Genomic DNA, 26002 nt, shown 5'->3' with positions numbered 1-26002 from the left:
CTCGTGAAAGTGAAATATTAAGGAGGAATCAAAGTGAAATGAAACAACTAGTAGAACAAGAAACTGTGATAGTGACGAGAAATCATAATGAAATGAAGAATTCAATAGATCAAATGACAAACACATTAGAGAGCCTTAAAAACAGATTGGGTGAAGCAGAAGAGAGAATATCAGACTTAGAAGACAGAGAACAGGAAAGGAAACAGGCAAACCAAAGAAAAGAAGAAGAAATTAGAAATCTAAAAAATATTGTCGGGAATCTACAGGATACTATTAAAAAACCCAACATTCGGGTTCTAGGAGTTCCTGAAGGCATGGAGAGGGAGAAAGGATTAGAAGGCATTTTCAGTGACATACTAGCAGAAAATTTCCCAGGTTTGGAGAAGGACAGAGGCATCTTAGTACAGGAAGCTTATAGAACCCCTAATAAACATGACCAAAAGAGATCCTCACCATGACATGTTGTAATCAAACTCACCACAGTGAAACAAAGAAAAGATCCTAAAATGTGCAAGAGAGAAACGTCAGATTACTCTCAGAGGATCTCCAATTAGACTCACAGCAGACTTCTCATCAGAAACCCTACAAGCTAGAAGGAAATGGCAAGACATAGCCCAGGTACTAAGAGAGAAAAACTGCCAGCCCAGAATATTATATCCTGCAAAGCTCTCATTTGTGAATGAAGGTGAAATTAAGACTTTTCATAGCAAACAGAAACTGAAAGAATTTGTTGCCACTCGTCCTGCCCTGCAAAAGATGCTTAAAGATGTGTTACACACAGAAACACAGAAACATGGTCACCAATATGAAAGAAGGTAAAGGAAAGGAAACCTCACAGCAAAAGATCACAGGAAGCTCAATTTCTCTTTGACATAGAATTAAACTCTGATGCTCTGTTAAAGCAATGTGTTAAAGTAATCTATTATGTTCTCTTGATGTCTGTTAAATTCTAATTGTTCAAAAACAGCTGAATTTTTATTAAGAGCTATGGGTTAAATATGTGCTTATTTTCAAAGATTTGAATAATCACCTGTAACAATGTTCAAATTTGGTCTATATTATGTCATGATTTTAAGGAATCTTATTTCAACCAGATATTTTGGATTTTGAGCCTTCTTGGCATTCTTGACAGGCATTCAAAATATTAGAAGTACTGTCAAGATGTGATGTGGTACCAAACTTTAAGTTTCTATAATGGAAAATGCTATTAATACAAATGTTTGAGAATTAAAAAGTCTAATGATCTTGTGTTACTAGACATGATAGTTATCTTAATGAGAAAGCCCCAGAGGCTTAAAGGTTAAATACTTGTAAAATCCTACAGGTGCTTTCAAAAATACTGTGAAGTAAGCAAGTGCCTCTTGTTGGCTGATGAGTTTATAATTTTAAACATGGAAACTTAAAGTCTTTTGTCATCCACAGTTATATATGATTTGCTGCTCATAAAACTAAAGCGTTGTTGGTTCTGTGTTTAGCTGTCCTCCTATAGGTTCCTATGGACTTTTTCCAGCCACTTCTATTGTATTCAGTACTTTGGGATGGCTCTGTAAACAGATGAAGCCAATAATGTATTAACAGTACCAACTGAGAGAAAGTATGGTTAACTGAGGTTACTAAAAACAAAAAGCAACTCAAATCAATTGGCAATCTACAAAAAGAGTTAAAGATTTTAAAAGCTATTATTAAAATTGCTATATTGGTCTACTATGCTATGTTATATGTGTGTACATATTGTATGTCCACATGGTGAAATTTTATTAAGAATTTTATTTTAATTGGCTTATAGATAAGATTGTCCATAAATAGAAGCTGCTAAAATCAATCAAAGATACATTTTAATTTGTGTGACCTGAATCTGTGTATATGTTTTAAACTTGTTGGTAGAAAGAAACTAAAAACATTTTAAATGGTTGTGCTTAAGTTTACTGGTTAAACAAACTACACCATGTTAGATATTTAAGAGGTAAACTGTTTGCTAAGTATTCATGTGATATTGCTATTGTCAGCAAGCGATCTAGGACTTGCTCCCTCATTTCTCTATTCTAAGCCCAACTTGTTCTTTCATTTCTCTATTCTCTTCAAGGTAGGAAACTAATTCTATTATGAAGGAATCTGTAGGACGCACAATTTAATCTTTAGACCTTATTAAAGAGATGGCTAACATTTTTCTGTAATAGCATAGCCAAAATAAGAACTTAAATAATAATCTCATAGCTAGATTCACTTCGCCATCAGCGAAGTATACAGTAAGTAGAAAAAACCTCCCTTTCAGACCAAAGGGAAACAAAGTTTTAAAGTGAGAATATAATTTTCCTCATGGGCATTGTCTACCTTAGAAAAACTACTACAGAACATGCCTGTGACTATAGACTTGTAGTTCAGGCCACCGAAGATTAGAGATGGGACACGGGCACTCCCTTGACTTGCATCCTCTGGTCTGCTTTAACACAAACCAGGAGGAAAAGAAAGCTAGGCATCAGAAGCAATGGGTGGCAGGCCTATTAATGGCTGATCTGTACAGTGATCTGCCCTCAAGGAGACCCAACAGGCCAGTCCACTACAGTGGCTTTCAATGTGGTAAGTCTGGGCTTCAGCAGAAGTCAGCTTGTGAAGAGCCCTGGCAGCTCTGCCAAGAGTTGGATCACTGGAAATGGACCTGCCCTGGAGTTGAAGGATGCCCAGGTCAGAGCCACAGATCTTATTGGCTCTAAGCTGAAAAGCCCTTCACTCAGCCCAACTTCCAAAGTGACCACTGCAGCTGAGGGTATGGTCAAGTAGGGTCAGCAACATTGCAGGCAGAACTGTAAATTTCTTGTTAGAGATGCCCCCTGCCTTTACCTGGCCAGCTCTCCTCCCAGGCCAGCCAAGTAATGCAAGTCAACAGAGTGCCTTCCCCTAGGAGGTTCACACCTCCCTTAGGATATACCCCATGTGAAGAGATAGATAGGTCTGGGCCTCTTAACTTACAAGGCCTAAAGCCCACCAGATTATTATCAAGCCCCTTCTGTCAGGTTCTATTTGCCTCTCAATCAGAAAAATTACTTGTAGCTTACCAGCACCTTTCTTAGCTCCTCTAATAATGACTCTATCCTTTTTTTAGACCCTGTCTAGCGTACTTGGGCCTCATTCCTTTGTAATCATAACCTCTACTCTACCACCAATGGCTCTACTCCCAACCTGTGTGTACTGATGGTCCTCTTCCCCACTTAATGCTGTATAATTGTTCAGACCTGGTTAATACCACTCTTAGGATCATTGGTTACTATCCTCACTCTTTTATGACCTTGTCTAAATATGATCAGAGTCAGCAAACTTGGAAGGCTTCCATAGCCTTGGCAACTCATGACGACAGCCTAGGGTGGTTACTGGCGCCATAAACTAGAGTGTCAATTTGTTGGGTCAACAACAGGAGCCACTGTGCACTTGCTCCTCATGTGGGATCTCTGTCCTTAATGTGCTGTACATTGTGATTTAATGTTATAACTAGTACTCAAACAGTATGTTTCACTTTGTGTTTCTATGTGGGTGCAAACTTTTGAAATCTTTATACTAAATTGATCTTCTGTATATAAAGAGAATTGAAAATGAATCTTGATGCAAATGGAAGGGGAGAGGGAGCAGGAGAGGGGAGGGTTGCGGGTGGGAGGGAAGTTATGGGAGGGGGAAGCCATTGTAATCCATAAGCTGTACACTGGAAATTTATATTCATTAAATAAAAGTTAAAAAAAAATGGTTCTTCTCCCCAAAAAGCAATCAGAAACAGAGACCATAGAACTGAAAACCAAATCCTGTAGCGGTGCCTCTGCCATCAAGGGTGAAACGCTCTGAACACCCGAACACTGACCTAATTAACCAGAAAGATTCATCAAAACCATGAGAAGCCACTCAGGAGAAGTATCATTCGGATGAACTCTGAAGAATGAATTTTGAATTCAATCAACTATCGGTCTTGCATCCACAGAATTCGAAAACATGTTATGTAACATTATGTCAAATAGCTCATGGAAAATGGAATGGCAAATATGAATATTTTGCTTCAAAAATTTTTTACAATCTGTGCTTACGATATTTTTGGGCCAAAAATTGCACCAAAATAAACTCATACTTTTATTTCCATTTTTTCCCAAACTTTTTGAAATGCGGTAGTACAGAATGTATATGGTGCCTGCACAGCTAATTCTAAAGTACTTGTACACCGAGTCCTTCTGCACAGGACACAGTTCCTGTACCTAATTATGTTAATACCAAGTTGGGTTAATAACCGCATTACATTGAGAGAACACAGACCGAGCAAAACTCAACACGAGCACTGGAGCACGGACCGCTGATAGGGCGAAGCCCCTGAAGTGAAACACGAAGGGGAGTGGACTCTCCCCACCTGGAGAAGCACTGCGTCTCCCCTGAGCCATGGCCCTCTGCGGGTGGTGACCGCCGAGCGCCACGGGATGGCTGGGGACCTGTGGCCTCTGCACCGCCATCCCCTGAACGCTTGTTGGAAATGTAGATTCTCAGGGCGTGTCTAACTCAGACCCCTGCATCACACAGTGGGGCTGTGTGGCGTGTGCTCTCCCGAGTCCTCTGGGTAGCTCCGACTCTCAGGTTGACGATGACAGAAGATTCTGCCGATGCGGTCGGTTCTGTGGAAGACCACACTGCCTGGGGTCAGTGACGTGGGTGCTGAGTGGGAGCTCCTGTGGCAGAACTACATGCCCTGTTCAGTCCACAGTGGACCCTCAAATGCTGTCTCGCCTTGAGTAGGCTACAGACCAGATGCTGGTCACTCACTTGATCCTTGTGACAATCAAGCAGAAATCAAGCTCGTCTCAGTATAGCAGACCACACTGCACCCCACGCCATGAAAAATGAACATGTTGGGAATGGGTTCTTTTCTAAATAGATAATGATTAACCTTCACCGTAAATCAGACAGACAGGAACAGGCATTATTGTTGCAAAGGGAACAGGAACTGGGGGAAACCCTTTATGACCTGGACTCTGTATTGGCAAACATACGTGGATGAGATTAGATTCACACAAGATCAGAGCCAAGAGCACATCTGATCCTTCAACTCTGATGGAGCTGCAGAGAGAGATGACATCGGCTGGGACAGGAACACTCTCCTGTGGTCTTGAGACAGCAAGGCCTGGAGCGAGTGCACACCCACCCTACCCCTTCACTTTGATTTGTGTCACGGCCCCACCACCCATCAGGTGTGCTTAGGGGCCACCCACGAGGAACCTGCTGTAATGGATGCAGACCATCAGCCAAGGGTAGGATCCATCTATCATGGTTCTGACCTCTCAGGGCTGGGGTAGCCTGGGAACTCCCATCGATGAGGGAGACAGAACCAGAAAAGATGAGAAACACTGGAAAGGGCAGCCGGCCCGGACAGGAATTCCAGGGCCCAACTTACACACCACTGGGGGACTCCAGAAGTTTAGAGTAAGTAGAGCATTTCAAAGGCGTAGAACACTTTCTTTCTAGAAATGCTAGACACAGTCTCTCTAGAATGCTCTCCTAATCCTCCGCTATCACAAAGTGCTCGACAATGGTGGACAGAAACAGCACCTGGATGCCGTGTGACCTCAGAGCGAGAGTCAAGGTGCACTGGGCGGTGACTCTCTGTGGCTAAAGGGCCCTGGGCTTGAGCTCACTTCTGATGTGAGGTGCTGTCTGCTCACATCACCAACAGCAGCAGGAGCTTTATCTGTTCAATGGATACATCATGGCGATTGCCGAACACAAGGGGCGAATTGCTGTTTTGATAGGGAAAAAAATTACCAATGATGCAAAAATGAAATTTATCACTATTTTGATAAGCTACATTAGAGAGAAATTCTGTTTAAGAAACTAAAAGGGGCCGGCACCGCGGTTCAATAGGCTAATCCTCCGCCTGTGGCGCCGGCACCCCAGGTTCTAGTCCCGGTCAGGGCGCTGAATTCTGTCCCGGTTGCTCCTCTTCCAGGCCAGCTCTCTGCTGTGGCCCAGGAGTGCAGTGGAGGATGGCCCAAGTGCTTGGGCCCTGCACCCCATGGGAGACCAGGAGAAGCACCTGGCTCCTGGCTTCAGATCAGCGCAGCGTGCCGGCCACGACACGCCAGCCATAGAGGCCACTTAGGGGGTGAACCAACTTTAAAAGGAAGACCTTTCTCTCTGTCTCTCTCCCTAACTCTGCCTGTCAAAGAAAAAAAAGGAAAAAAGAAACTAAAAGGACATCCTTCACAAAGCCCTGGAAGGGGGAAGGCAGATTAACAAAGGAGCCCATCACCCAGAGGTGAGCCAGGGCACAAAGGATTCCGGGCAGAGATGGGTTGAGGGGACAGGAGAGTGTGTGGAGGTGAACCACGGAGCCTCCGAGTTTGGAGGCAGTGGGGCAGGAAGCAGGAGGTGGTCTGAAGAGCTCGCTCTTGGGGTAAGAGATTGGTTTAGCACCTGCAGGGCAGCTCCACCGGCCAACAGTGCCCTCTCCCTTGAGGCTAAGCCATGGCAGGCAGAGTTGCTGCAGGATAAGCAGGCCCAGGGAGCGGGGGCAGGGTCAGGGGAGGGAGGGGGCAGGAGGGGAGGGAGGGGGCAGGGGCAGTCAGGGGAGGGAGGGGGCAGGGGCAGTCAGGGGAGGGAGGGGGCAGGGGCAGTCAGGGGAGGGAGGGGGCAGGAGGAGAGGGGAGGGAAGGGGCAGGGGCAGGAGGGGAGGGAAGGGGCAGGGGAGGGAAGGGGCAGGGGAGGGAGGGGGCAGGGGCAGTCAGGGGAGGGAGGGGGCAGGGAAGTCAGGGGAGGGAGGGGGCAGGGGCAGTCAGGGGAGGGAGGGGGCAGGAGGAGAGGGGAGGGAAGGGGCAGGGGAGGGAGGGGGCAGGGGCAGTCAGGGGAGGGAGGGGGCAGGGCAGTCAGGGGAGGGAGGGGGCAGGGGAGGGAGGGGGCAGGGGCAGTCAGGGGAGGGAGGGGCAGTCAGGGGAGGGAGGGGGCAGGGGCAGTCAGGGGAGGGAGGGGGCAGGGGCAGTCAGGGGAGGCAGGGGCAGTCAGGGGAGGGAGGGGGCAGGGGCAGTCAGGGGAGGGAGGGGGCAGGGGTAGGGGAGGGAGGGGGCAGGGGCAGGAGGGGAGGGAGGGGCAGGGGCAGTCAGGGGAGGGAGGGGCAGGGGCAGTCAGGGGAGGGAGGGGGCAGGGGCAGTCAGGGGAGGGAGGGGCAGGGGCAGTCAGGGGAGGGAGGGGGCAGGGGCAGTCAGGGGAGGGAGGGGGCAGGGGTAGGGGAGGGAGGGGGCAGGGGCAGTCAGGGGAGGGAGGGGGCAGAGGCAGTCATGGGAGGGAGGGGCAGTCAGGGGAGGGAGGCGCCGTGTGCCAGATGGCAGCAAGGAGGTGTGAAGTCATCCTGAGCTCCTGGCTCACCCTGTCTGGCTGCATTCCCCACGCTCTCACCACCTCACCACCAGGAGCAGAACAGCAGCCACAAGGACGACCAAGCTATGAAGATGAGGACGCCTCTGGGGAGAGCCAAACAGGCCGAAGAAGCCGGGTCCTCAGGGAGAGGCAGCCAATGCAATACGCCGACATCCAGGCGCTGGAGCACCGAGCAGGAGATGTGACACCCAGCAGCGCAGATGGAGACAGCATCCTCTCACCCACCGAACAAGGACAGCAGCTACAGAAACCTTAAGAATGTCCACTCCGTAGCTGAACAGAGGAGCACGATATTAACAGTGGAGAATACGGGCACCTAGAAGACTGAGATGAGGAATTCTCTCCAAGAGCAAAACATGAGAACGAGAAAGGAAGGGAAAAAGCCCCGAACGTCAGGTCACGGAACCACAGTCCTCCCTTCCCGGGAAAGCGTCCCAGAACAGAGTGGGGAAGCAGCGGCAGAGAGCACGGAACAGAACCTGAAGCCGGACGCAGAACCGTTCAGCAGAAAGAGGCTTCGACTACGAAACACACAAATATAAAAAGACAGCAAAGAGAAAAGAAACATACAAGGAAAATCAAAGCTCATGGAATGTGGACTATTTTACAAATTTGAAATTCATGCATAATTTTTTCATAATACACATTTGTCACATTTTTTGTATCCTGTTTATGTGGATTTCAAAAATGTTTGTACTAAAATAAACTGATAGTTTAATTACATGTTTACACAAACTGCTACTTATCTGAGAGGCAGACAGAGCAAGGGACAGGGAGAGAAAGTGAGAGAGTGCACTCCCAACCACTGGTTCACTCCCCAAAAGCCCCATTCTAAAACAGCCTTCCTGATGATGTCTAGTTGATTTTTTTATTTTTAAAATTTATATAAAAGGAACAAATTCCAGGTCTTTCATTTATACACTTTAGGAGCATGACACCTCCCACTGCACCCCCTCCTTTTCTTGTTTTCACTTAATGATGACATATCACAAGCTTAACCCCGCACTAAATAAAGAACAAGTAGAAAAGCTGCTACAGTGAGGCTCGTTGTGCTGAAGGAATTCACTGTCAAGGCCTTGTGCCTGTGGAAACCCAGACCTGAGCCCCAGTGCCCTGAACCCCGCCAAGGCTGGCGCCAGGGTAGAAGAGGAGGCCCCTGGCTTACCACAGCGATCCCGCACAACCAGGTTGCGGCCTTCCTTCAGGTGTATGGTGAGGAGGTAGGCAAAGGGGTTCTGGAGGCTGCTCACGCAGTCGCCTGCTTCCCCAACAGTCTGTGGACGGAGAAGACAGCGAGGTTAGCATGGGGAAGGACCAGGCACCAGCACCTCAGAGACGCTTCTTGGTAATGGGGCAAGGGGTGGGCTACAATGGCACGGTGTCCCCTCCAACCCTCGTAGACACCCAGCACCCATCACAACATCCCAGTCCCCAGCCTGCTAAGCCCACATGCCCACTTGGCACGTGCTCCTCCCCTGGGAGGACCTGGTCACTCCAGGTGAGTCCAGCACCCACTGTTGGTGACTCCCCTTCCCTCATACTCTCCTCTCCCCCAAACCCAGCATGCACCAACTCCTATAGACGACGGGGTCTAATTCCAGTCCATTTCTGAGTATTTATAAGATCAGCCAGTCCAAATTTTGTGTGTGTTTCCTCAAAAGGAGAGAAAACCATTTGTCATTCACTTATTGGACATTCAATTAATTGATCGTGCGGCTAAAGTCGCCCTTGGCAGCCCTCTTTGCAAAGCTTCAGAAGTCCTTCAGGATGGCTTTGTCTCCACCACAAACTCACTCAACTCCACAGCTGCCCTGTATTTTTAGAAGAATCTATGCTGGTCTGGCCATCAACAGATACTGGATTAATGACCTCCAGCTTACATCTGCAAGGCCCGTTTTTCTAGGTAGATATAGCTTTGCATTCTTCAGAAACAGGCCAGGCCAGGAGGCATGGATCCTATTGGATGAGCAACATTTATAACAGCAAGTATTTGGTTTTTGGGAGTCACTCACAGATTGATCTTCAAAATTCGGAGATGTCATAGAGGCATTCAGGTCCCTCGTTCCACCGAGCTTCTGCAGATAAAGAGAAAACAAAGCCTGCTTTACCGAAGCAAGTGAGAATCAGCCCTCCCAGGGCTTTCCTTCCGGAAGTCTGGTGTTGGCCTGGCCAGTTTCAGTGTGTGGGCTGCCTTTGTCTGCGGCAAGAGCTGATGAGCTGATTTGGCCCCGAGCACCTCCGACTGCACCCTCTGTTGCCTAAGACAAAGTCAATTCAATTCTACTCTTCCGCTGGCCCACTCGGGCATCCCTGCTTCACCCATGTGCTTGGCGGGCAACAGCTTTGGCCCTAGCAAAGCAACTTAAACAGCCAAGCCATTGTGTCTGGTCCCTCCTGGGGCACCTGCCTGGCCCGCAAGGAGATGTGAGCCCCTCAGGATCAGAGCACTGAGCAGGTCCACCAGGTAGGCGGCATTTCCCCACATGACATAAAAGACCCCCCACCCCAAGTGCTCGTGAGTCGTAACTGTGCAACAGTTGAACAAAAAATTAGGAAATGCAAATTCGGAATAAATGACCTTGGATTAAGAGGTGTCTGCTTCCCAGTCTAAGCCTGCACTCCCAGACTCAGGAAGCGATTGCGATGAAGGCTGCGTCACTCCGTGGTTAGCATGGTTAGCAGCAGACTTCTCACCGTCTCCCGTTTCCTGTGCACACACGGGGGCTCCAAAAATGCTGAGGACCTTGTGAGGCCGCCCGGAGGACAGCTGCCACAGGGAGAGGCAGGGTGGCGTGGACAAGAGCAAAGACTGCAGCCATTTGAGGATGTCCGTGTTCGACACACAGCACAGATGTTCTTATGTGAAAAGGATGATTTTCCCCTCCAAATGAGGCAGGGTAACTGATCATGGGCCCGTTTGGTAACAGGGAGCAGGCTGCAGAGGGGTCCCACAAGACCACCAGGACCCCCTGGGGGTAGAGGCCAGGACTGACGCTGATGGCCCGAGTCCTCTCACCCACAGTGACTGTCGGGGAGGCCCTGAGCCCGGCTCAGGGCGCCTGCTTGCAGGACGGTGCCTCCCAAGACTCCCTCTGTTGCTGCTGTGGGGCTCTGGGCAGCAGTGGAAGCCAGCTCTCAAACAGGAGGGTAAATCCGCATCCACAGGGGATTGGTGAGGAGCTGGGAACAAGCAGGAGCTCTGCAGCCATCACCTCTGCCGGCAGTGACATCGAGACGGTCTCAGCCGGGCAGAAGTCAGTCCTGGGCACAAGCAACCTGGCGGCCACGTCGTCCCTCCACCAGGAGGACCCAAGGCTCCAGCTCTCGCTCGGATTGTGTGGCTCCCGCAGCTGCTGCCTCCTCACCAGCCTCAGGAGGGATGACATCACCACTGTTCAACTGAGATGAACACACATGGGACCACAGAGGATCTCAGACACTGAGCGTTCAAGGGCCCTTGTACTCCAGTCCCTGCATCTCCTTGGTCCTAGGTAGAAGAGCTCTAACTCGCCAAGTGGGGCCAGGCTCACAGCAGAGCAAGTCGAGAGAGGAGGCAGCGGGCCCTTTGCCACAGCAACCTTGCCCTCTCATTCTCGGCATATCCTGTGCGTGTCGTGAGTAACCGACACCCTGGAGAGTGGGGCAGCACTGTCTGAAGCCCTCCCTATGACAGGGACCAGAACCTTTCAACCCTCCCAACTCAAAAGGGTTTTACTTCATGCAGTCTCATTTGTGAACAATCAAATCGATTCCTGCCCAGTGGACACCACCATTATCCACACCTTCACACACAGGAGCCAGCAGCAGCCACTTTGATGTCCTCTTTCCCAAAAATTCTGATGACAGTGTCCACTTTTATGAAGTGAATCAATGCACAGGTAACCAATGCTGCTTGAAGACAATCCCACAAAACTAGCAGGGCTGGGGCCAGAATTTCTGCTTCAGGATATGGTGTTCGCCAAGGATCATGATGATCTGGTATCTTCTACTTTGGAGCAGTGAAGGGGATGGATGGGTCTTAAGCCACATCACCCCTCAGACCTGGCAGCCTTGTGTACCTCCCTAGGTTGGCCTCACTGTACCTAGTGACATTAATGAACGACAAAATTAGTCCACGTCTCCAACCATCATTTATGTGCAACCAAAAATGAACTCAGAACATTCAAACAGGTTGTAAGTGTTCCAATTACAACAATGCACAGATTCAGTGAGAGGAGTGACATTAACTCAACATTATGGCCAGTCGCAGTCACCGAAAAGTCACACAACTTAAAGTTATGGTTCCCACAGCCACTGTAACTGTCACACACCATATATACAGTCCAAGGCAGGGAAGCAATTACCATAAAGAGCAGCAAAATGTTCCATATGCACGAGAGAACCAGGCTACAGCTGCCGCGGGACATATAACTCGGCCCATTTCCCTGCACTCCTGGGGACAGCCTAAGGTGTTATCTCTCTGCTCAGAATAGCCCCATTATTTTCACCTTTTGTGTAAACCTAGTAACTACATCAATGACCCAGATTGGCATTTACCAGAGCACAGTTATTACTTATCCCCACTCCAAGCACACCACTATCATTAGAAGACTTTTTTTTATGTTCCCAGAAGGCATTATCAAGTCCTTTTTTTTAAAATTTTTACTTTTAAGAAATGCCAGTGCTAGGTATTTGACACACTGGCTCAGACGCCACTTCGGGTGCCTGGGTCCGAGTCCCAGCTTCGCTTCCAATTCCGGCTTCCTGACAATGTGCACCCCAGGAGGAGCCGATGGCAGGGCAAGCGCTTGTATCCCAGCACCTATGTGGGAAACTCAGAGGGAGTTCCAGGCTCCTGGCTTTAGCCTGGTTCCTCCCCAGTTGTCGTAGGCATCTTGGGAGTGAACCCACAGATAAAAGATTTGTCCCTGTCTCTCTGCCTGTCAAAAGATTTAAAGAGTAACGCATGGATGGGACCAGCGCCGTGGCTCACTTGGCTAATCCTCCGCCTGAGGCGCCAGCATCCCATATGGGTGCCAGTCCTGGTTGCTCCTCTTCCAATCCAGTTCTCTGCTGTGGCCCGGGAGGGCAGTGGAGGATGGCCCAAGTGCTTGGGACCCTGCACCCGCATGGGAGACCAGGAGGAAGCACCTGGCTCCTGGCTTTGGACTGGCACAGCACCGGCCATAGCGGCCATTTGGGGGGTGAACCAACAGAAGGAAGACTTTTCTAATTCTATCTGTCAAAAAAATAAATTAAAAAATTAACGCATGGTAAAATTTACCTTTTGCATGGATCTGATTTCCATGATTTTTGACACACACATATATTTTTATACACATACATATATATTTGTATATATTTTATGTGTATATATATTGTTATGTGTATATATTTGCATAACCCCTACCACAATCTGGATACAACCGTGTCCACCACCCAAAATCTCCTTTGTGTCTCCCACTGGGGTCAAATGTCAGGTAGCCACGACTGGCGTCCGTGTCTCAGCACAGTGCCTTCGCGATCTACCTACACTGTCCTCTGGACCATTCCTTCCTATGACTGAGAACTGTTCCCTGCACAGGTAGGGCACAGCTTGTTTATCTATTGAGCATTAGTTTTAACAATCTCAAATTGTTTTAAAATACATACTCCGGAAACAAGGCACAATTATGAAAAGTAAAGCTAATAAATGTGAACATAACATAATTGCTGAACTCGCAAATGATAGTGAGTTTGCAGGTATTTCCATCCTAAATTCCTTGCTAAACTGAAATTTGTATGAATATACACTTTGCATTCACTTTAATCTATGATCCTCCATCTACAAGAATGCAAATTTATGAAAATTTAGCAGGATATGGAAGATATAAGAATGGGCAGATTACTAAAAATTGAAATCTCCAGTCATCCAGGATCTTGAGAATGAAAAGCCCATGTCAATAAACATTTGTCTCTTGTATACACTGGACATAACTAAACATCACCACCCTTGCGGCTACCAGAAGATCTCACCTTGTGAGATACAGGAAGCCAAGTCATAAACCTTGTGAACAATCACTGGCTGGTTAAACTTTGCCAGAAGACATAAATCCACATTGAGAAAAGCTAAGTGTGGGGCCGGTGCTGTGGCACAGTGGGTTAAAGCCCTGGCCTGAAGTGCTGGCATCCCATATGGGTGCTGGTTCTAGTCCCAGCTGCTCCTCTTCCAATCCAGCTCTCTGCTGTGGCCTGGGATAACAGTAGAGGATGGCCCAATCCTTGGGCCCCTGCACCCACATGGGAGACCCAGAAGCAGCTCCTGGCTCCTAGCTTTGGATCGGTGCAGCTCTGGCTGTTGCAGCCATCTGGGGAGTGAACCAGTGGATGGATAACCTTTCTCTCTCTACCTCTCTAACTCTTTCAAATAAATAATTCTTTAAAAAAGGAAAAGCTAAGTGTAAGAATAACATGTTTGCTGTGAAGATCACTTATATTATCTACAATACCACAGATGAGCACAGTTAAGGATATATATATATATATATATATATATATTTAATTCTGCAACCTGGAGCTAGGCTATTGAGAGTATGAACATGCAAGTCTATAGGAGTAACAAATACCAATACCACAGAAAGTGATAAGATCAATAGCAGGGATCAGATGGCCTGTTAGTAGCAACTGGGCACAGTGATGGAATAAGGAATGAGTTACTTGGAAATGAGAGGTCAAATTGGAATGTGTTCATAAAAAATCAGGCCCATGCTGCACACCGGGTTCTAGTCCTGGCCGGGGTGCCGGATTCTGTCCTGGTTGCTCCTCTTCCAGGCCAGCTCTCTGCTATGGCCCGGGAAGGCAGTGGAGGATGGCCCAAGTCCTTGGGCCCTGCACCCGCATGGGAGACCAGGAGAAGCGCCTGGCTCCTGGCTTCAGATCAGTGAGATGCGCTGGCCGCGGCGGCCATTGGAGGGTGAACCAACGGCAAAAAGGAAGACCTTTCTCTCTCTCTCTCTCTCTCTCTCTCACTATCCACTCTGCCTGTCAAAAATAAAAATTAAAAAAAAAAAAATCACGCCCATGCAAGGGCTGAGTCTGTTCCCATTCAGTCGTTACAACACTTTCCAGAGGTTATAGGTCATACAGTCAAGGCGTGTGGATTTAGCTTCCTCCCACCCCCTGTGTGGTCTCTAAAAGGAATTACCCTGAGGGACTCTCTAATCTAGCATGCAAAATAGAAGGCGTGCATGTATGGGCGTGCACACCTATGCCCTACTTACCCACATGATGGTATAGGACAGCAGTCAGCAGAGTACAGCCGTGAGCCAAACCCAGCCTACTCTTACTTCCTAGGAATAATGGAAATACTGCCCTTCCATTTGTATTTATCTATGACAGATTTCATGCTACGACACCAGGACTGAGTGGCTGAAGCAGATACCTCATGGCCCACCAAGCCAAACCGTTTTATTTCCTGGTCCTTTAGCAGTCTCCCAGCCCTTCCTAGAGTGTCAGGATAACTGTCCACTGAGTGTCCATGGTTTTACAAAGCTGTTAGTAACAGGTGCCTTAAAGGATAATGAGTCCTGGGGCCGGTGCTGTGGCACAGTGGGTTAACACCCTGGCCTGAAGTGCCGGCATCCCGTATGGGCGCCGGTTCTAGTCCCAGCTGCTCCACTTCCAATACAACTCTCTGCAGTGGCCTGGGAAAGCAGTGGAAGATGGCTCAAGTCCTTGGGCCCCTGCACCCATGTGGGAGACCCTGAAGAAGCTCCTGACTCCCGGCTTCGGGTCTGCGCACTTCGGCCATTGCGGCCAATTGGGAAGTGGACCATTGGATGGAAGACCTCTCTCTCTCTGCCTCTCCTCTCTGTATAACTCTGACTTTCGAATAAATAGGTCTTTAAAAAAAAGGAATGAGTCCCTTCATATGTGCTTAGCATGGCCTACTTTCAAATACAAGAGTATTCAAAAAGTTTGTGGAAAATTCAATTAAAAGTTTGTAGGGGGCCAGCATTGTGGTACAGCAAGTTAAGCCAACACCTGAAACACCAGCATCCCATATGGGCATCAGTTCAAGTCCTAGCTGTTCCATTTCCAATCCAGCTCCCTGCTAATGTGCCTGGAAAAGCAGCCGAAGATAGCCCAAGTGCCTGACCCCTTCGCCCACGTGGGAGACCTGGATGAACCTCCTGGCTCCTGGCTTCAGCCTGACTTAGCCCCAGCCATGGTGGCCATTTGGGGAGTGAACCAGCAGATGGAAGAGCTCTCTAACGCTGCCTTTCAAATAAATTTTTTTTAAAAAAATGTTCATAGAGATGCAAAAATAAATGGAAACCCATGCATAAGACTTTTCATCTCAGAATTTCTCCACGAGCTTTTTAAAAGCATTTATTTGAAAGGCAGAGAAAGATTAAGAGATCTTCCATCTGCCCACGCATTCCCAAATGCTGCAGCAGCAAAGGCTGGGCCATGCTGAAACCAGGAGCTCAGAACTCCACCTGGGACCCCACATGGGTCACAGGGACCCAAGTCCTTCAACCATCAACTGCTGCCTCCTGGAGTGAGTATTAGCAGGAAGCCGGAACTGGGAGCAGAGCTGGGACTTGAACCCTGCACTCTGACACAGGGTGCAGGCATCCGAAGTGATGTTCTTAACCTCTGTGCCAAAGGCCTGCCCCATCCGTGAACTTTTTAAAACACCCCTCCATATGCCTGACTATTGCCTTATCAGGAGCCCACAGGTTAGCATTATTGCCATCAATTTATGATCAAGAAGGTAGAGGTAGGAGGCTTCAATGGTTACAAAGGGAAGGCAGAGAGGCCTCTAGGAGAGTCCTCGGTATTCTACCTTTCCACCACAGCACAACTGTGCCGAGACTCCAAACCTGGTACACCTGGCCTGCCATGCTGGGAGGCAGCACCACGCAGCGGTAAACAAGCTTTGACTCAGAAAGATCTGGAATCGAATCCCACCTCTGCTGCTTCCTAGCTCCGCGCCCTTGAAAGATTTACTGAAAAGTCTAAGACATGAGAGTATAAAAAAAAGACACGGACTTTATAGGCTACTGGGAGTAAAATGAGCTCATTCAAAAGATGTTTCCTGAACATCTCTGGGCCAGACACCATGCTAGGTAGCATCTTTGTACATAGAGCAAACAGATAGTCAGATGAGACAATAATTCTATGGCACTTAGCAGAGTTCCTTACGCCTAACCTCTCAAAAATGGCATTAAATTAGTGCTGCTCTTCTCTTACAATATTTGTATTTTTAAAACAAAGGATGTGTTTAGGCAGGGTGCAGCAAAACACTGGATGAGGGTGGCCAACAACACAACTCCACCCTTAATTCCCACCCACGTGCGAGCCCTGCTGACGCGGTCACCAAAGGTAAAGTCCTGGCTGAGGGACCTCAGTGCGCTGCCATCTGCCTTTCCATGCATGGACCGTCAGCCATCAGTGCACACTTCCTCCACTGCCCGCCCCACGGCCAAGCTTCCGCCAGCTGCTGGTCTCAGTGTCTGCAGCAGGGCCCGAGACCACCACCACCAGCACCACCCACGAGTTGACCCACTCCTCTTGCCTGGGAGTGACACGGCTGAGCCTTTGGGTCCTTTGGCATCCTGCTTCTCCAGTGCACCTGGTGGCCGTTGATCTACTGGAGCTGCAGGGCAGGATGGGAAAGCCCAACTGACACACCTCTGCTGCCTCCCCCCCCCGCGCCCCCTCCCCCGGCTGTTCTGCTCCTGTGCTCTTCTGGAAGCACGTGGGGTTCACTGCTGCCAATAGCAGCCTTTACACTGTTTTGTTTCTCACCTTCTGAAGTGTCTCATTATTTTTGTTCCTCCTCATAGGCACACAACTGGCTTTCTGTGTATGCTTCCCTTCCCAGAAGGGGCCCTTTCTGGACCATACTATCCAAAACTGTAGTACCCAGTGCCCAGCACCCCCAAGCACTTTACCTGCCTCATTTCTCTCCATGATCATTGCAATACTCTGACCACCATCTTCAGCCTACCACCCTGCTGAGGGGGAGGACCCTTGTCTGGTCAGCTACTGTGTTTCTAGTGACTATGTCTGAGCTAGCACAAAGCAGGTCGGTGCTCAACAGATGGGGAATGAGAGAAGACAGCAGGAGGAAGCCAAGCCCAGGAGGACCCTGGGTCCTGGCTGACGCACCCGACACCAGGATGTGGAGGTGTGATGTCTAAGAACAAAACAATACAGGACTTGTAAGTGTGGTGTGGAGCCACTGACGCCCTTGCTTCGTTTTGCAAACCAGGGCTTGTGTCTTCTCCCAGTGGTTAATCACTTTGCTTCTCTGTGGTCACCAGACTGAAGCTCTGTGGTTGCCAAGCAGAGCTTCCGGGAATATCCCAATGGGGAACTTCTATACCACAAAGCTCACCCCACCCAATGTAAGACAGCACCAAACCCAGCTGTTTCTCTAACTGCCCAGAAAAATCCCGAAAGGATAGACCTCACGTGGAAATGAATAGATTGTGGTGTGGGGGGGGGGGGGGGCAATAAGCCTTCTACTTGTGATCCAGTAACAACTGACCCTGAAAATAAGCCATCCAACAACTACATTCCATGAAAGGGGCACAGCACACACAGAAAAACACCTGCCTGTGGTCAGTGCCTTTAAGGGGAATCTCCAGTTTCTCAGAGCCACACACCCAGACTGTTCAGGGCACTGGCTTGAGAGTCAGATGGTTCTGGGTTTAGATTCTGGCTCTGAAGCTTACTAAGTGGGTGGCATCAGGCACGGCATTAATGCTCCCTAAGCCTAACAAGTTATGGGGCTGGCGCTGTGGCGCAGGTTAATCCTCCTCCTGCAGCGCCAGCATCCCATACGGGCACCGGCTCAAGTCCCGGCTGCTCCTCTTCCTATCCAGCTCTCTTCTATGGCCTGGGAAAACAGCAGAAGATGGTCCAAGCACTTGGGCCCCTGCACCTGCATGGGAGACCCAGAAGAAGCTCCTGGCTCCTGATCAGACCAGCTCCGGCCATTGTGGCCATTTGGGGAGGGAACCAGAGGATGGAAGATCTTTCTGTTTCTCCGTGACTCTACCTCTCAAATAAACAAATTAAATCTTTTAAAAAAAAAGTTAAAAATAACTACATTGATAAACACAACCAGAGAAACAGCAGTGAGTACTCATAGGCTAAGAGCTTTCTATTTTCCTGGCCTCTCAAGCATGCAAATTAGTTACTGCGCACTCCTCTCTGCCTCACCGAGTCTCACCCCTGAAAGGAGTCCCCTTCAAGCCTTTCCTGACCACCCCTCCCAGAGCTCCTTCTCCTCCAACTGGTAGGGGAGACACTGCCAGGTAGTGCCAGGTCATTATCTCCAATATCCGAATCTAATCTCAAGTCCATCAACAACCCTGAGGACAGAAACCAAAAGAAATTTATTTCCTAGCTACGTCACTGATTTTACAGGGCACATAAAAGACACTTTTTAAAGGACTGCTAAAGCAAGGCTCACTGAGGAAGGGAGTTTTGGCAGAGGGAGCAGTAGCAAAGAAAGATAAGAAAAAGTACGTTCCTCTCCTGAGCTTTAGTTTTAGCTTCATCTCAAAATCAGCCTCTTTGGAAAATTTTTATTTATTAATTTACTTACTTATTTGGGAAAGAGAAAGAGACAGAATGCTCCAATTCCCTTCACCGGTTCACTTCCAAACACCCAGAAGGGCTTAGCAGGAGTCAGGAGCAGGAGACACAGCTCAAGTCCCCCAGATGAGTGGCAGGGAAACAGCACTTGAGCCGTCACTGCTGTCTTCCAGGGTCTACAGTCAGGGACCAGAGCTGAGTACCCCACTGTGAGACACGGGTGTCTTAACTGCTAGACTAAACACCCACGTCGTGAACATTTTTGGAATACAGATAACCCACAAGGGCTTACCCAACACAGCCGACTTTCTCTCAGCTTCCAGAGCACCAACCATTGCCTTACGGCTTGAAAATCAACTGCAGAGGTAATCTACATCAAGGTATTTTCATAAAGACAAGGTTTACAGAAAGACTGGGAGAAAGAGAATGGCAGGTACCATGTCTACTCTTTAGGGGCTTACCATAGACCAAAGAGACAGACTTCCAAACTAACCCGCTATGGACAAGTCCCACCACGCGGGGTGGGACTGGCAGTATTCCACAGTGCCACAGAGGCCAAAGCCTCAAAGACAAGAACAAGCAGAACACAATACTAAACCACTGTCTAAGGCAGCCCAGGCTGTTAACCAAATACTGCTGACTGGGGACTCAAACAACAGAAAATTTCCCCACAATCCCAGAGGCTGGAAGTCCAAGATGAAGGGGCTAGACAAGGCAGCTCTTGGCGAGGGCTCACTTGCTGGCTTGCAGGTGGCCGCCTTCCTGGTCCTCACATGGTGGAGAGGGCGCACTCTGGCGTCTTCCGCTCTGTAAGGGACGCCACATTGATCAGCTCAGGACTTGGCGCTTATGGCCTCAGTTGATCTTAATCACCTCCTAACGGCTGCATCTCCGGTAGGTTACATGGGGGAGTAGAGGTTCAACACGAGGTATTTTATGGATGGGAAGGGAGGTTTGCGGATCCTGTTTAGCCCATAACAACTCATCAGCTGTCAGAGCCCAGGAAAAGTCACTTACAGGAGACAGCACAGTTGCCAGGCCACCAGGACTGGATACCAGCGTGACAGAAAGTGATGATTTGCACCTAATAAAACCATGTGATCCTCAGAAAAAAAGGGAGCAGTCACACAAAGAATCCCCAGTAAAAGTTAGCACTCGGTCAGTGGGCACAGAGGACCTGGGCCACAGGACTTTAGGAATCCTGGCTTCAGGGGAGGCAGGAGGGCCAGCATCATGGCACGGTCGGCTAAGCCGATCTTTGCAACACCTGCACAATCCATATTGGAGTTGGAGCACACGTCCGAGTACCAGCTGCTCTGCTCCTGATCCAGCTGCCTGCTGATGCACCTCGCATGGCAGCAAGTGATGACCCAATACTTGGTCCCTGCCACCCGTATGGGAAATCTAGATGGCATTCCTGGCTCCTGACTTCAGCTTGTTCCAGCCCTGGTTTTTATAGTCATTTGGGAGTGAACCAGCAGATGGAAGATTGTTCTGTCTTTCCCTGTCACTATGCCTTTCAAGCAAATAAATTACTATCTTTTTTAAGGAATGCTGGCATTCCCATTGGCTGGGCAGGCTTGCAACCATGGGCAGGTGTAGGTGCAGGTGCCCCTGAAGTGTGTCAAGCTCTCACTTGCAGCTCAGTCCTTACGTGAGATGGATCTGAGCCAATGTCCTTCAGCAAGAACTAATCCACTCCCCCTTTGCAGCGATTCATTTCCACAGCTAGGATTCTGACCCGACTTCTCAGGAAGGCTGACTTTCACAGGAAGTGAACTGACACACATCTTTCAAGTATCTTTAGGCCCCGAGACGATGATTTCTCCCAGACAGTTAATGACTCAGGTGTCAATCACGATATGACTGCCAGAGTGACAACAAGGAAGAGTGAATGAGCCGTTTCATGTCAGAAGGGATGCTGGAGCCTAGACAGTGTTGCTCACTGCAAATTCATGGTGATGGGTATTTGGAGCTTAGTCTCACAACCACTTGGCTCTCATGAGTCAGTCCTGAGAGCTGGTAGCCAACGGACCATGGATAGAAGACATGGAGCATGGGGCCTTCTCCAGCCTAGGTGACAACCTGTCTCAGAACCTGAGCCTCCCCTTTGACACATCATTTATCTGCTGGATTCTTCCCCTTCAAATCTCTTCACAGAGCACACTGAGCTTTGTGGTGTGAACCTGAAGGCAGGGTGATGACGTTGACTGCAGAGTTGGGAAAAGCTCCATGGAGAAGGAAGACTTCACTTGGCCCTTGAAGAATGAGAAGAATTGGGCCGGCGCTATAGTGCAATGTGTTATATTGTCATCTGCAGTACCAGCATCCCATACCGGCACTGGGACCAGCGTCCCGTACCGGCACTGGTTCAGTCTTGGCTGCTCCACTTCTGATCAAGCTCCCTGCTAATGTGCCTGGGAAAGCGATGGAACATGGCCCAAGTTCTAGGGCCCCTGCACCCATATGGGAGACCCAGAAACTCCTGGCTTCAGCCTGGCCCAGCCCTGGCCATTGTGGCCATTTGGGGAGTGAACTAGTGGATGGAAGATCTCATTCTCTGTCTCTCCTTCTCTCCCTCTCTACAATTCTGACTTTCAAATAAACAAATCTTTAAAAAGAATGAGAAAAGTTTCCACAAAAGGAGGGTGCAGTGGATCAGGGAGAAGCAAAGCCACATGAGTGGGGTCAGTGGCAGGTGCACAGATCCTGACATGTGATTAAAGCACTGGTCTACCATCTGTCACAGGTTTCTGGATAGCACAACTGGGAGAAGGTATTGATACTGCTATGAAGCAATGGTTGCATTCGGGAGGGCCCTCTCAGGAGACTCCGTAGAGACAAGATCAGACAGGTTTCCACAGGATACGAAATGCAGCGTCAGTCTGAGGCTCAAGAGATCTGGCAGAATCCTCTTCGTCCAACGTTTCTTTCACCTATGCCTGTGTTCTGCCCTCTGTGTGGGCCGCCGGTTTGAAAGCATACACCAGATGTCCCCGCCCTCTCCCTGCCCTCTGTACCTCACATTCCTTCTTTTCCTTCATCCTTACTTCCTTCCCTCACGTTCTACCCCAGTTTCCCACGCTTCACTTGGCTGACACAGGTGGAACTGGAAAGTGACTGCAGAAGTCAGACATTACTGATCTCTGGGTCCTGTCTCCTGGCTGCAGGCTTGGCCTGGCACCAAACCAACACAAAGCAGGTGAGACAAACCCCGAAGGGGCCCTCAGACCACAGATGTTCCTTATCTCGCTTCTTCTGAAAAGCCAAAAACAGAACCAGAGGCCGTAGCGACAACGGACAAACATCCGATCATCCTGGGCGTGGGCAGGGCTTGTCACACACCAACCCTGCTTCCCACCCTCTTCGTTTCTTCCTCCATTCCACAGCAGTTACAGAAAGCTGTCGGCCGTTCACGAGGAAACAGAGGAGTCAAAGCCAGGATAAAGAGTAAGCAACTGCAAAGCTCTCAGATGACATAAATTCAGCAGGACTTCTGCCGAAGAGGGATAGAAATAGGTTCAGATTTAAAAGGATACAAATAGGATGGAAATAGGTTAGAAGGATAGAAATAGGTTCAGATTTAAAATTAGCAGCAAACATGGGCAGAAAAGTCTACACCTGTTTAATCTTCTCTCTAATCTCAGTTCACATTACATAAAAGGAGATTTCATGTAGAGTACGATTTTTAAAATGTCAACTCTAAAAAATATATATTTATTCATGCTAGAGGCAGAGAGACACCAAGTCAGGCAGACAGACATAAAGCACTGGAGGCAGAGAGACACCAAGTCAAAGTGCTCTCTTCTGCTGGTTCACTCCTAAAATGTCTGCAATGGCCAGGGCTGGGCCCAGGAGATGGGACCTCAGTCCAGATCTCCCACGAATGTGGCAGGAACCCCACTCCTTCAGCTGCCAGTGCTGCCCCCTGGAGTCTGCATTAGCAGGAAGCCAAAAGAGGATGTCAGGGCTGGGACTTGAACTTCAGCACTTCCATATGGGACACAAGCACCTTCACCAGCAGCTGAGCCACTAAGCCAAATGATTGATTTTAATTAACTTATAGATGGGAAAGAACTCACAGCGAGAACACGGACAGAAGCTCTTTAACCCAAATGCCCACATACTATCCTTGATTTTTTTATTATTAAACCAATATTGGATGAGTGCATGCTTCGTGCCAGGCCCTTACTTAAATAAGACAAATTGGACATGCCTTCCAGGGGGCCGACTCCCTGCCTGCATACAGCTTGGCACAGGAGATAAGGAAGGGAGTGGGTCTTCATGTGACAGGCTTGGGATCATCGAGGAGTCGGGGAGTAACAGGCAGGATGGGAGGACGCAGCTGACCATGGTGGCCTGGAGGTCTGACAGCGGCAGTCCAGCCCCTCTGCACCGGCAGAGCTGCCACCATGCAGCCGAATGGCACTGAGGCGAGCAGAGCCTCCATGTGGAAGAAAGAACCAGTCTCTCCGTCTTATACCACCTAGGGCAGCATGAGACAAGCAAGGATCCTCTTTCACAAAGGTTTAGAAAAAAGTGGCTGAGCTAAAAGAGGAAACGCAATGATCCGGAATAACCTGTTCCTGAAAAACTCTTACTCCGGGCTTTCTGTATCTGTCCGGAGAGGAGAAAACAGCCATCGCCATCTGCTGCCCGTCTGGCGTCCCTGACCCAGCCCTCCACCTGAGCACAGTGCCAGCCAAGCATCACAGCCTGAGCACCTAGACACAACCACACGCGCACCACCCCCAACCTCAGCATCCACACGGCAAGCCTGTGTTTGCCGTGTTTCCTCACCTGGAAAATGTGCTGTCCTTGGCAGCAGCATGGACACTGCCTCGCCTGCTCGGTGCCCACAGCTCGTTCTCCTGGGCCCAGGTGTTAAGTGAGGACAGCTCTGATCTCTGGCTGCCTCGCAGGCTGCACTTTGGGGAGTGCAGGGCTGTCTCCCAACACATCACAGCCTGAGAGCAGAAGCATTTTCTTACCCATCTCTCTCCAAAAGCAGTCTTTCCAGGGTCTGGCCTAAAGCAGCATCCAACTCTTCATATTTATTCCACAAAGCTCCTAAACTGCTCAGTCTGAACGGCAGTTTTAAAAAGAACCCTTCTCATTTCAGTGTCAGTACATCAAAGCCAAGAAGGCCACTCATTTTTTTCTGATTATGTAAAAAAATGCAGATTAATTTCAGTATATAATTCAATGCTATCTCCTCATACTGATGTAGTTTAATAATCTAGCTAATTTGCATTTTGTTTAGTGGAAACGCATACTTGAAATTTATAACTAATGACAAGCACCAAATTGTTAGGTGAAGCATTTTATATGTGAATGCCAAATTATAAGTAATTGTGTAAAGTCACTTAATGGGTGTTCTGATGGGTCCAAAAGAGTACACCACACATCCTCAGATAGCATGATCCCATTCCCCCAGTGAAAACAAATAAATCACACAACCTAGGGATTGGTTTTAACAATAAAACAAAAATTCCAGTTAAATGACCAATTTCCTAAGCAATTCTAACCCTAATCTGGAATATAGATAAGAGTAACCCCTTACTTCAACCTCAAAACCTACTTCAGTGTCATTAAAGGTGCAATTAAAAAAAAAAAACACCCAAAAACAAGACAACTGACAAAATTGATCATCCAGGTCATGATTTCCTATTTTGGTGATTGAATTTAAATTAAACTACATCTAGAAATATAGAATTTGGATCATAAGTTTATGTGGCTAATGAACTTTATGGATAAGCTACAGCTTCGTTAAAATCGCTAAATCGATAAAAACAGGTTAGCTTTAGTTCTTTGAGAACATACGTGAAGCTGCACACAGACACGTGCACACGCATGTGAGACGAGGGAAGCCCAGGCCCTGTGCACTCGGGGGCGAACCTGCGCTTGTGCCTTTCTCGGGATATGAACAAGCTTGTCTGCAGGCCTCGGGGAGCCCGGGTACAATCAACACCACATTCATTTAAGTCCTTGCCAGTGGCATCCTCCCCACCCACAAGCAGCAGAGAACTCACTCCTGGGTGCACTTTCTGAATGCCCCGGGGGGGGGGGGGAGAAACGAAAGAGGGCGCTGCTGAGCGCATGCCTCACCTCGAGCTCCTCTGGAGCTTCGTGGCCAAAGGGGGTTTTCTGGGCCTCGCAGGTCCCCTGGCCGGACGCCCGCCTGTGTGCAGCTGGGGAGGCCCGGGCCTCCTCGGAGTCCGTCTCCTCCACCTGCAGGTGGCTGCTCTCCTCCTGGCTCCACTCCAGCTCTTCCTCGGACTGCTTCAAGGAGCTGCTGCTGCTCTTAGGCAGCAGCCCTGCGGTGGACAGGCTGCTGGGCACCGAGGTGTAGGATGACTGGGGCCCCGAGTAAGGCCGCCCCACCGGAGCCAAGGCTTCGGCCTCCAGGAGGTCGGGCACCGAGAGGCTGAGCCGCCGGTCCAGGTGATGCCTTGCCCTTAAGTCCAGGGGTTTGCTTGGGTTCTTTTTCACCTTCTTCTTGCTCAAGTTGATTAGCAAGGGTCTGGTCCGCTGTTTCAGGGAGCCCCAGACGGAGTGTTTATCCAGATCCATGGCCAGTGAAGTCCCAAGGAGTCAGCGGCGCCAGCAGTATGCCTCTATGGAGAGCAGCCACGGCGGCGTCTGCAACACAGAGCAGGTGCAGAGAGGATGTGAGCCTTCGCTGAGGAAGGGGACTGGAAAATCGCCTTCCACCGAGTGACCAAGACTGAAACCTTCGATTCATGCAGTCTACAGATTGTGGGAAACACTACTGAACGTTTTATCAAAGCGCGTCAAGAAACAGGAGAGCAATGAGTCAGGTGGAAAGGCGGAGGCCTTATTTAAAATAGGGCTGCAGACATTTGCTACAGCACCAGCTACGCAGCTGTGGGATGTGCAGAGCGCGCCCCTGCTCCTTCCCTGGGCAAACCAAGGTCAGCAAGCAGTCTCTGTGCAAGGCCAGGGATCCCACAACTTAGACCTGGTGGGCAGGAGCGTGTCACATTTACTCAGTGCTCTGCTGTGACCTCAGAGGAGA

General features: G+C 49.1%; 1 protein-coding gene across 4 annotated transcripts in view; it reads right to left on the bottom strand.

Moving 5' to 3' along the window:
• MCTP2 (multiple C2 and transmembrane domain containing 2) overlaps positions 1 to 25536 on the bottom strand; it is a 179245-nt gene extending 153709 nt beyond the window's left edge. For all 4 annotated transcript variants that reach the window (XM_062204541.1, XM_062204542.1, XM_062204543.1 and 1 more), the window contains exons 1-3: positions 25072 to 25536; positions 9402 to 9464; positions 8555 to 8663 (exon numbers count right to left, since the gene is read on the bottom strand). In XM_062204541.1, coding sequence (XP_062060525.1) covers positions 8555 to 8663; positions 9402 to 9464; positions 25072 to 25536 — 637 coding nt within the window. The remainder of the gene's footprint in view (positions 1 to 8554; positions 8664 to 9401; positions 9465 to 25071) is intronic.
• Positions 25537 to 26002: the final 466 nt, after the last annotated feature.

This window comes from Lepus europaeus, chromosome 11 (assembly GCF_033115175.1).
Source record: "Lepus europaeus isolate LE1 chromosome 11, mLepTim1.pri, whole genome shotgun sequence".
Taxonomy (NCBI): domain Eukaryota; kingdom Metazoa; phylum Chordata; class Mammalia; order Lagomorpha; family Leporidae; genus Lepus; species Lepus europaeus.
Note: the sequence above shows the minus strand (reverse complement) of the source record. Positions and strands in the feature narration are given on the sequence as shown.